Genomic DNA, 12,593 nt, shown 5'->3' on the forward strand with positions numbered 1-12,593 from the left:
TCTGAAACAATAAACTGAACTGGGAGGATGGGAGTCATCGTACAGCGGGAAGTCCTTGTTTTTCGAGGAACTCTGACCTGCAGAGACGTCAAAGTCACGCTGATATTAATAAATTATTAAATGTTCAAAGAAATGCAAAACAGATCACACCCGGAGCGTCATTAAAACAATCCCTCAGCGTTTGTTTAAATATTAAACTGCATGTTTATTAAGTTCAGTGGAAGGGGATTCATTCTGCCTCACGTCAGTCCACACTGATGAAAGTGACACTCAGAGGAACTTTAACAAACATTAATCAGGAGAAGATTCAGTGACAGAGAGAAGTTTTTAAAGCTCCTGTTTGTGAATTATTGATGTATTAATGCAACATGTTACAGGATTTTACTCCAGTGTTTCAGAGGTGAGTCAGAAAACGACGGTCTGTTGGATTTTCACAGAGTGGAATATTCTAAAAGTACATTTAAAGGAGACTTACTGTAAGTTCGTCAGTTTTAAAGTTAATGAATTTCACTTGATTGATTTATTATTGATTGAATGGATGTCTGCGTTAGTCAAAAATTTCTATTTGATCCAAAAAGGATTAGGGCCACTGGAAAATAATGTTATGGAGGGCGGGTAAGCAAACATAACAAAAATGTTTTTTAGGGTGTATTTTTATTTTTATTCTGAGATTAAAGTAATAATTCTAAATTTAGCTCAAAATTCAGACTTTGATCTCTGATTCTAGAATTCTTTAAGTCACTTCAGAAATCTAGAATTTTGACAATTTAAGAATCCTGGAGGGCGGGCGAGCGAAACAGCATTTTTAAGGTGTCATGTTTATTTTTTAATTCTGAGATTAAAGTCATAACTTTGAATATATCTCAGAATTCAAGCTTTAAATTATCGAGGCGAGCAAAAAAAAATAAAAAATTTAAGGTTTCATTTTTTTAATTTTATTGTTCTGAATCAGAATTCTGACTTTATCTCAGAATTAAAAAGAAATTACTCCAAAATTCTAGAATATGAGATTAAAGTCAGAGTTCTAGAATTATTTTAAAAAAAAGAGAATTAGGAGATATAAGACAGAATTCTGCCTTTCATCTAAGAATTCTAGAACTCTGACTTTTATCTCAGAATTCTAGACTTTTTTTAATAAAGAATTCTAGAATTCTGACATGAATTTCAGAATTCTAGAATTTGGAGGAGAGGCGAGCAGAAAAAAGTCAGAATTCTAGAATTCTTTTAAAAAGTGAGAATTCAGAGATTAAACAGAATTCTGACTTTTATCTCAGAAAAAAAGATAATTACACCTGAAAACTTGTTTTGCCCACCATGTTTTTTTTTAGTCGCCCTAATCCTCTTCCGTTATTTGAAGTCAGTAAAAATCTCATTCAGAAAAGTGGATTTACACATTTTTAAATGAGTGAAAGTAAGTATGAATTTATTAAAACCCACCACTTCTTTGTCGGTCCCTGATTTATAATCTTCCTGTCAGCTTCCTGATCTACACCACCGGTCAAAAGTTTGGACACACCTTCTCATTCAATGTTTTTTATTTATTTTAATTATTTTCAACATTGTAGATTAATATGAAGACATTAAGTTATCTTTATTTATGGATTAACAAATACAATGTGTAATAAACGCTGTATGATTTAACATTAGTTAGATAAATGCAAACACACACATTTCTTCATATTTATATGAATATATATATTTATATATTTATTTATAGAAACAGGAGAAAAAAGTAAGAAACCTGAAAGCAGCAGCTCCCTGCAGTAACACTCCCCGCCGCAGGGTGTCGCTGTGGCGCCTGTAACAGACTAATACAGAGGAGAGCCGGCGGGCTTTCATCAGTTCTCTCTGTGTCCACTAGGTGGCGACAGCGCGCCTTCACACTGTAACACATCTTTACTGTTTGTTACATCCACCGAAGAAGTCAAAGAATCGTCAGTTAAAGGTTTATTTTAATATTTTGAACACAATAACACAAAGAAACAGATTAATAAGACTTTAAATATGAAGGTTCAAAGTTAAAACAGAGATATTCATGAAGAGAAGTCTGACTGACTCCTGCTTTAAGGTAAGAACAACATCAAGGTCTGTTAGCTTAGCTGTTAGCATTAGCTGAATCTAACCTGCTAGCTGTAGCTGTATGCTAGTTTGGTAGAATACTGAAGGAACAAATTTAAAGAGTTTCTACTTTAATTTAAAACCTTATTTTAATTTAACATGACTTTTTATTACTCTATAAGATATCAGAGGAAAATACTGAGCTGTTTATAACTCCTCATTTTAAATAAGTGAAGTTTAAAAGCTCACAAAGGGCTTAAATCAAAAGTTTCATCATAACATAATATTATATTAAATCTTTGAGCAATAAAATAATATTCATAGATATCACAGGGTCTGCAAAAACAGTTTTTATGCCATTTAATACAAGTGTCTGACAAAATGACAGTCATTTTAATAAAATCATTCTTTTCTTTATTTATAAAAAGAGTTAAAAAGTAGATTTTCTTATTGTAATTATAGAATATAAATATCAGAGCGCGTTGGTGTCATAGCAGTTGTTTCAGTATTTGCAGCTCGTTTCCTGACGAATGAAGATCGCCCACCCGCCGTCTGAATTTCCACCTTTATAATCGGCCAAGGTGACGCTTTAATTTTGCACAATTAAAGCTACAACAAGATTCAACATGGCGGCTGGATGTGAGCATTTTGAAGTGTTGGAAACAGGCAGCAGGTAAGTAAACTTTATTTATATCTCACTTTTCACAGACAGAGATCACTAAGAGCGTCACATAAAGAAACATTAAAAGAAAGAAAATGTAATAAAATTGAGTTATTTACTTCTATTTTTATTTTATTTTTCTGTATTTTTATTATCTTTACCATCATTAATAAACAAAATAAGATTAGGGGCAGCCACACTGTACCATGTAATAAAACTGTGCTGACACAAAGAACTGTAAAGACTACAAACAATAATTTGCAGAGTAAAAATATAAGAACATGTTGCTCTTGATGAGCAGACATTCAGCGAGGTGGACGACGTCTTCACTTTGCACTTCCTGTTTTCAGGAGCAGGGTCAGGCCTGGTGAGTATTTAATCTTATAACAGAGTATTTTAAAGGGGACATATCACGCTTTTTTCATCAACATATATTGGTCTAAGAGGTCCCCAAAACATGTCTTTAAAGTTTATGCTCAAAAAAACACTTTGAAATCAGATCTTGGTCTGCCTGAAAAGTCCTCTTCTTCATTCCTCCTCAGAACAGTCTGTTTTCTCTCTGACCACGCCCCCTCAGGAAGTGGATGTGTCTCGGCTCTCCAGCACGTTGATCTAATGTTTACATGTTGGCTGAATATACACGGCTGCTCACAGACCCGCGTTACTTCAACTCTCTGAATCTGATCCAGAATCTGATCCTGACGGAGAGGCGCCTGCAGCAGGACCTTTCTGAACCATTGGTCACAGATTTAGTGTTTCTTGTTGTTTTATTTGTCAGTATGTAGACGTGTGTCTTGGTACACAGCTACGAACATGTAGCTATGCTAACTAGCGCTAGCACTTATCCATGATAAATAAAAATCATCCACTAGATCTTCAAATCTGCAGACGTGGGGAGTCAAAGCGACCTCTGCCAGAAAGGCAGCGGGACCTTTTATGAAGGATTGGTCACAGATTTAGTGTTTCTTGTTGTTTTATTTGTCAGTATGTCGACGTGTGTCTTGGTACACAGCTACAGCTACAGCTACAGCTATGAACATGTAGCTATGTGGCTATGCTAATTAGCGCTAGCACTTATCCATGACAAATAAAAATCATCCACTAGATCTTCAAATCTGCAGACGTGGGGAGTAAAACCGACCTTTGTGTTTATTAAGACAGCCTACAACTAGCATGCCTCCCTCCTAAGCTCCTTGTTAGCACACATGTGTGCAGGGAATGAAAAACGGAGGAGGGGTTGAGTTGTATTTTATACAGTCTATGGGCTGAACAAGCTCCGAGCTCTGACTTCCTGTTACAGACCGGATGGCGTTGTTACGTAACAAAAACACGGAAGTCTGAAACGGCTGGTTTCAGCACACATTTACAGAAAGGTGGAGAAATCAGAACAGGGGCAGAATGAATTCTTTTCATTCTCGGGGGGTTTGTAGACATGCCAGGGACACAGATTTCAGGTAAAGAACCATTAAAAAGTCAATTTTGCATGATATGTCACCTTTAAATCTGAGAGGAGCTGAAAGATATTAAGACTTTTAAACGTAAACTAAAAACTTATTTATTCAGTCTGGCTTTTAGGTGGGGTTTAACAATTTTATTACCTACCTTTTACTATTATATTGATTTTAATGTTTTATTATTTTATTAATTTTAACTGTTTAATTTTATTAGTTTATTTTTTTTAATTGATCTACTCAGTTTTATTGACATTTTTAGCCTTAATTTTATTTTCAACTCTTATCCTTACCTTTTATAATTAATTTATTTTAACTATCTATATTCTTAATATTAATTTGATGCTTTAAATTAGATTAATTACACACATTCTATTGTTGTTGGTGTGCATTAGTCTCTATTTTAAAATCCATTTTTGTTTTTTAATGTCTTGCCCTTATTTAATTTCTGCTTCTTGTTTTCAGTCGCTGTAAATCTCTTTGGGTTGTTTTTTATGAAAGTATTTCTATAAATAAAGCTTGATTGATTGATTAAATGTGTCGTTAAGATCTTGCAGTCTAGGATGCACCGCCAGTGTTTCCCACACAGATAAGTTTGGTGTCCTGACTGAGGAGATTTTACTTCCATGTTAAAGGTGACATATCATGCAAAATGGACTTTTTAATGGTTCTCTCCCTGAAATCTGTGTCCCTGTCTACAAACCCCCTGAAAAGTAAAAGAATCCATTCTGCCCCTGTTCTGATTTCTCCACCTTTCTGTAAATGTGTGCTGAAACCAGCCGTTTCAGTTTTCAGTGTTTTTCATACGTCACAACGCCATCCGGTCTGTAACAGGAAGTCAGAGCTCGGAGCTTGTTCAGCCCATAGACTGTATAAAATACAACTCAACCCCTCCTCCGTTTTTCATTCCCTGCACACATGTGTGCTAACAAGGAGCTTAGGAGGGAGGCATGCTAGTTGTAGGCTGTCTTAATAAACACAAAGGTCGCTTTGACTCCCCACGTCTGCAGATTTGAAGATCTAGTGGATGAGTTTTAGTTTGCATGGAAAAGTGCTAGCGCTAGTTAGCATAGCCACATAGCTACATGTTGGTAGCTGTGTACCAAGACACACGTCGACATGCTGACAAATAAAACAACAAGAAACACTAAATCTGTGACCAATGGTTCAGAAAGGTCCTGCTGCAGGCGCCTCTCCGTCAGGATCAGATTCTGGATCAGATTCAGAGGGTTGAAGTAACGCAGGTCTGTGAGCAGCCGTGTATATTCAGCCAACATGTAAACATTAGATCAACGTGCTGGACAGCCGAGGCCACACCCACTTCCTGAGGGGGCGTGGTCAGAGAGAAAACAGACTGTTCTGAGGAGGACTGAAGAAGAGGGTTTACAGGCAGACCAGAATCTGATTTCAAAGTGTTTTTTTGAGCATAAACTTTAAAGACATGTTTTGGGGACCTCTTAGACCAATATATGTTGATGAAAAAAGCGTGATATGTCACCTTTAACACTCCCTCCATCCACCATCAATAAACTAGTAGACGATAGTTCTTCTTCCCACACTGACTTGAATTTCCCCCTGGGGATTAAAAAAGTACGTTCTTCTTCTTCTTCTTCTTCTTCTTCTTCTTCTTCTTCTTCTTCTTCTTCTTCTTCTTCTTCTTCTTCTTCGACTTTCTCTGTGGAGTTTCCGTGCTCTCCTTCTGCATGCATGAGTTCCCTCTGGGTGCTCCGGCTTCCCCCCACAATCCAGAGATGTGTTTTATTAATTTGTGACTCTGAGTCGCCCGTAACCTGCGAGCTGGAGCGTGTCTGGTTGTCTTTACATGCTCTGGGATAGGCTGGCGACCTGATCTCCCCCAATGATAGTTGTGATTGGCTCTGGCCCCCCAGGACCCCAAACAGGATAAGCATTTTAGATAATGGATGGATGGATTTCACTCTGTCGGTATCTACCTGACAGCTTGGATAGAGACACAGAAACAGACATGCCTTGGGTCTGGATATAAAAGTGTCTGTATCAGTGAAGGAGGGTTTTATACGCGCATTATGAGGGCAGATAAAAACAGTATTGATAGATCTTCACACCACTGCTTTCTTGATTGAGCTTCCTTTGCTGTCGCTGAAGTTCCTGCAGAGTGAGAAGTAGTGTATGAATAAGAGGTGAAGATATAATAACAGAGGGGTCTGAAATAACTTCTATATGTCTGTAGATTAAAAAAGAGATGATATGTCTTCCTTCGCTTTAGTCCCTGATCAAAGCGACCGATCGTCACCTTCAGACTGAGGATAATAGCTGCAATCATGAGGTTATTTTAAAGAGACCCATCATGGGGATAATCCATGTCACACTCCGGCTCTAATTACAGCCTGAAGCTTTGAAGATTAAAGTAATTACAGCCCGCAGCTCCTCTTTAGATTTTACCAATTTACAGCACATCGCATGAAGCTCACGTCACTGCCGACCACCTCTGGTAATGGATTTTCAAGTCCTGAGTGGTCTGAAGTCTCTGAACCAGCAGGACAGTTTGTCTCTGAATCTGAGACGTGGAAATTTAAACTCAACTAACCTACAAGTCTGCGGATAAGAAAACACTCAAAACAATGATGTAGAACAATTTATCTAACAAGGCTGATCACAGAGTCTGCAGGAAAACCTTGAAAACCTGGTTTGCCGAGTGTGGCTGAAGCCTGATTTATACTCCTGTGTCAAATCGTTGGCGTAGCCTCCGTACCTACACAGAGGCCTAAGCAAGTAGCTGACACACATCCATCCATCCATCTTCTTCCATTTATCCAGGGTCGGGTCACAGAGGTAGCAGTCCAAAACAATTGACCCAGACATCTCTCTCCTCAGCAACACTTTCCAGCTCCTCCTGGGGAATTCTGAGGCAATCCAAGACCAGGCGGGAGATATAATCCCTCCACGAGTTCTAGGCCATCTCCCAGTTGGACGTGCCAAACTCCTCTAAAGGGAGGCGTCTGGGAGGCATCCTTATCAGATGCCCGAACCACCTCAGCGGACTTCTTTCAATGTGAAGGGCAGCAGCTCTACTCCAAGCTCTCTCTGGATGTCTGAGCTCCTGACCCTCTCTCTAAGGCTGAGCCCAGACACCCTTTGGAGGAAACTCATCTCAGCCGCTTGTCCTTTCGGTCCTGACCCACAGCTCATGACCCTAGGTGAGGGTTGGAACGTAGACCGGCAGGTAAATTGAAAGCTTCCAGCTCAGCTCCCTCTTCTCCACAACGGTCCTGTACAACCCACGCATAACTGCTGACGCTGCACCAATCCACCTGTTGATCTTGCACTCCATTTTACCCCAACTCACGAACAAGACCTTGAGATACTTAAACTGCCCCACTTGGGGCAAAGACTCGCTCCCCACCGAGAGAGGGCTATCCATTGTTTTCGGCAGAGAACCATGGCCTCAGACTTGGAGGTGCTGACTCTCATCCTGGCCACTTCACACTCAGCTGCAAACCGCCCCAATCCCCGCTGGAGGTCCCAGCTCGAAGGAGCCAACAGAACCACATCGTCTGCAAAAAGCAGAGATGAAATTCTGACCCTCCTCCCCCCTGGCTGGACCTTGAGATCCTGACGCGCACCTCCTCCAAAATGTAACTATTGTTGGAGGACCTCTCTGAATGCCTGGTCCTCGCGTGTTCGTTTGATGAAGAAAAATAGGAGGAGGTATTGAAGTTTCAAAAATCAGCTTTATTCTAAACACCAGTAGAAATTGCAAAGTGTACAGAGCTCTGGGTCTGACTATCGTGTCCCTGATCAACAACAGTGCTGTTCAGTTCGCGAAGTCTGAACTAACTACTTTTTCCCTGACCCAGTATTTATTAACACATAGGATGAATTTGAATTGTGCATAATTTGAGGGCGTTGCCTCCCCCTCATTGGCCCGAGGCGCGTCCACGTCCTCCTCGTTCTGACTCCCATCATACTCCTCCAGGCCTGAGAAGTTGTCCTGTAACGTGAAAGTTAGCGCACACACATTCCTGTCTACCCTCAAGGATAACGTTCTCTCATCATTCACCAATGCACATCAGCTACGTGTGGTCTGCCACCTGCCCCCCTTAATTCCTGGGATACTGAACCTATGTCTGCTGATGCATGGAATTCTCCCAAGGCCCTGGTTCCTGTTTTTGGCTACATTACGTCTTACTTTTGATATGTCGTTGTGACTACGACCTTCAGGTCCTTCTTGTTGTTATGGTTTTCCGCTATCCAGACATGCAGTCATGGCGTTCTTTGGTTCTTAGTACTTTTCCACTCTCTCAGATGTTCAGGGTGACAGAGGCCTCAATACTGTACAGGTCTCAGTTCTCCGTGGTGCCAAGCTGCATGGTTTCAGTACACGCTATATATGTATCTAAACACTCGTGATGATTAGTATATTTGGCTATATGAGTAAAATTAATATGATATAATATGATTAAGTAAATGAATGTGATTGAGTAAATAGTGACAATTGTGAGTATATAAGAGTGAGGTGTGGAGTCCCATATCCACACTATGCATCGAATCAACGCAGACCGCAAGCCCTGTGATTGGTCCGCTTGGCGGCATTGTATTTCCAGCATTCATCCCTTAAGTACTGGATGATACCAATACTCACCCGATACATCAGAGCATCCAGACTCCTGTGAGTAAAGACAGTTTGAATATTAACTGTGATAGAAACTAAATCTGCATGAAACCGAAGGTCCAAGAAATAACTCAACAACACTAATAACTCAGTTCTTCCACACCTGGAGCCGCTGATGCAGGATGTAATCAGTTTGTAATTAATGAGATCTGGATAAAGAAGCGCTGTCAGTCACTCTCTGCCTCCACGATGAGCTCCGAGCCTCCTGTGGAGCTCAGACGTCACATTTCCATTTCCTCCGACTCTGTGGTGACTTTCTGGAGCTGTTTTTAGCGTCTGCAGACTATCAGTGACTCATTCAGATCCCTCAGTTATAATGGATCGGCTGTTATTAGACCACCAGGGTTCAGACTCAGCTCAGTCTTCTGTCACTCAACATAATGGCCGTCTTTTGTGTCCTGCAGAAGCCCACTTACTTTGTGAAACTGTGATATATGAAACACTTCTCAGAACAGAGGTTTTTTTATTCATATTGTGTATTTGTCATCATTTAAATACTGTAGAATCTCAGTTATACATCCTGTGAGTGTTCACCTTCTCCAGAGCTGCCTCCACGTAGAATAACACTTTAAAAAGCAACCGCCCAAAAACCCCCGAGAGAGCAGACAGCCCACAACAACAGAAACAAAGCATGAAAACATCTACAAGCAGAGAAGAGCGAGAACATAAAACATCTTACAGACTTGGAAATAAGAAAACAAGGACATCATGTTGGATTAAATAACCTAATTGATGCATCTTGATTGTTTTCCTGCACTGAAGCACCTCGTTGTTGGGGTGTTGGTGCACTTCACCAGCTCAGTAAACTGGGAGGAGGGAAGTGGACTAAGAGTAGAGCACACACTGATCGTTCTCCAAATGAAGTGAGCTGATAACTTAAGCTGTAGGTTAGCGTTAGCTCGTAGTGTATCATGTAAGGTTCAGCAGTTTTACTTCCTCTCTGTGAAAGACTGGATGCAGCTCTCTCCTACTCGGGATCTTCTTATCCAGCAACACTTTCCAGCTCCTCCTGGAGAATCCCGAGGTGATCCCAGACCAGGGGGGGTATATAATCCCTCCACCGCGTTCTGGGTCTACCCCGGGGCCTTCTCCCAGTTGGACGTGCCCGGTACACCTCTAAATCTGATCTGTCGATCTCACTCTCCATTTCAGCCCCACTCACGAACAAGACCCAGAGATAGTCTGAAATAGTCTGTCGCTTTGAAACTAGCTTAGTGGATGAGCTAACTGCAGCTAGCATTAGCACGCTGATCCCTTCACTCACTCTCTGCTACAAGCTCGTTCATTAACCTGAAGCTAACGCCCATAGCGATGGTGATATTTCAGCATTAATAAACTTTCTGTATTGATTTGTCTGTGGAGTCAGAGAGACTGAGGGGATTGAGACAGAGTTAAATCAATAGTCTGAAATATTTAGGGCGTGTCTTCACCTCCCTGCAACATGCTAAACCCTCTCCATGAGATTTATAACAGTAAAAAGAAAAGATACCAAGTTTTTCTTCATCAAAATTCTCAACACCACTTTTATTTATTTGTACGTGATCAAATACATCAATGCAGGGTGAGTGAAATCCAACAGCTGAATCAGGATCCTCTTATTCTATGCAACAATAACATAAAGGTATCAATGATTAAAAACAGACATGAAAAGAAAAAAAACACTTTGATTTTGAAGTAGATTTAAAAACAACAATTTAAAATTCAATTTTTTCAGGTTACTAGCTGTCTTAAAGTGAGTAGTTACTTTTTGCTCTGTCATATATTTATTCCTGCAGTGCTGTCATGAATAAACTCATTAACACTCAACAAAATGAAAGAAAATGTTAAAAAAAAGTATAATTTTGAAGAGTATATGAAATAACTTCAGAATCTATAATTACATGATTTGATCAGCTGATGATTTTTACATCAAGAGAGAAATCACTGGCTTGGTAGATCCACCAAACGGTTCTCAAATGTCACTGATCTATTTGATTTTGCTGTAATACATGGCACAGTCCAGATTTTTAAAGGCATTGTGTATCTACATTTATAAGAAATGGAAAGCAGTTATAAGAAATCATGACTTTACAATGCATTTAACAATCACTTTTTCAGGAGAAAGATTAACTGGCTATTTTTTGTCTGTTCTGCAGGGTGGCATGATGTAACCTCTGGTTTACTATGCTTTAAGAGGGTCCCATTCCAACTCTGTCTCATCCTCAAGAAATTCGACTTCTAAGATGGTTTCTTGAAACTCATCCAAGACTCCCTGCAACTCTTCTGCAGACTTTCTGACAGAGTGGACAAATTTCATGATCTCAGAGGAAGTTTCACCGTCTTCATTTGTCTGTCTTATTTTGTGAATCTCTTTGGCATCCATGGCAATAAAGAAGATATCAAATGCCAAAAATAAACCAGAGAGAGCACCAGTTGCTACTTCTGCCACACGTACTGTCCTGGAAGCTTGGGCTGCAATTCTGCCAATGTTTGCCACTCTGACATTTCGTACTATTTCAGAAGCTGCTGTGCCTATGCTCCTACCTATCCTTGCAGCTACCTTTGTCTCTGTTTCTCCGGGGAAACTCTCCTGTCCACTGGGTATTTGTGATGATGAACGTTCACTCAAAGTTTGTAAACTGTGGCCAATCTCTTGTAGCCAGATGGCGATAGCATTTACTTTCTCATCAAACTCTTTGATGATGCTTTTAACAGCTTTGCGGTTAGAGGACTGATTGACCATGTTTGTGATGTTTGAGGCACCAGCAGTGACTCCACCTACCACACCCACTCCAACCCCTATCCCAGTGACAATCAGAGAGGCTCCCAAAGTAAACGGAGCCAGAATAAGGCCCACTAATGATGTGATCCCACCTGCTGCTCCGATCACTCCTCCTGTAAGACTGCCGATGGTGGTGCCTGTATGCACTTTTTTCAGACTGTCTGCCACTTCTGTTAGCTTGTTCAGCTGAGCCTGGAGGTAAGCTACAGTCGTTTTGCTCTATAAAAAGATACAAAGTCAATGTCAGAGCTGCTTCAGTTGATCAGGAGAAAAACAAAACATAAGGCTGCATGCATATCCTGCTGGATTTTAACACTTAAGAAGAATTTTAAGATTTGTATTAGTCTGGTTGTTTTTTTTATTTCTTCAAGTTTTCAAACCTTTTTTAAGAGACTTCTTAAAATAATTGGACGTCCCAAAATATCACGGCTGGTTGGTCTAGAGTCAGGGTCTTTGTTCAACATGTCACTCAGGAGGTCACGGAACTCTGCAGAGTAATTGTTATCCAGACCTGGAGCAGAACTGTTGACAATCTTTGAGATGAGCTTGACTGTTGACTCAGCAGAAAACTGCAGAAAAATGAAATTCTAGTCGGATCAATCAAGTACAAAAATAAATGCTATTGCAGACACTCAACACAAACGAAGATTAGAATGTTGGCCTTTGACAAAGTTATAAATAGTAAGAAAACCTGTTATCAAATAATCCTTTGTGCCTTTGACTTAAATCGCCATTTGCAACACAGAATATTGAAAGATTGCAATATTTAGCCCTTGAATTTTGAGACTGAATTTAACAACCCGTGGGAAGGTCTACAAGTCTTACTTTCTTCCACAATAAATATATGTAATTCAATTAATTGAATTAACTTTAATGACATATTAATATCTCTGTAACTTACCGCAGGCTGTTGAGTACAGAGCTCGTAGAGAATGCATCCCAAAGACCAAACTTCACTACAAATGAAGGAGGTGTTAAAAAGGTCATTAGTAGAAGTAAAAAAACTGCACT

At 40.0% G+C, this 12,593-nt stretch overlaps 1 protein-coding gene across 1 annotated transcript in view; it reads right to left on the reverse strand.

The window, feature by feature from the left end:
- Positions 1-10,320: 10,320 nt before the first annotated feature.
- The window catches only part of LOC117822677 (apolipoprotein L3-like), a 187,133-nt gene continuing 184,860 nt past the window's right edge, over positions 10,321-12,593 (reverse strand). Inside the window, exons 2-4 of the mRNA XM_034697525.1 lie at positions 12,484-12,538; positions 11,963-12,151; positions 10,321-11,801 (exon numbers count right to left, since the gene is read on the reverse strand). Of these exons, the coding sequence (XP_034553416.1) occupies positions 10,983-11,801; positions 11,963-12,151; positions 12,484-12,538 (1,063 nt within the window). The 3' untranslated portion in view covers positions 10,321-10,982. The remainder of the gene's footprint in view (positions 11,802-11,962; positions 12,152-12,483; positions 12,539-12,593) is intronic.

The sequence above is a fragment of the Notolabrus celidotus genome, chromosome 12 (genome assembly GCF_009762535.1).
Source record: "Notolabrus celidotus isolate fNotCel1 chromosome 12, fNotCel1.pri, whole genome shotgun sequence".
In the NCBI taxonomy this organism is placed as follows: Eukaryota; Metazoa; Chordata; class Actinopteri; order Labriformes; family Labridae; genus Notolabrus; species Notolabrus celidotus.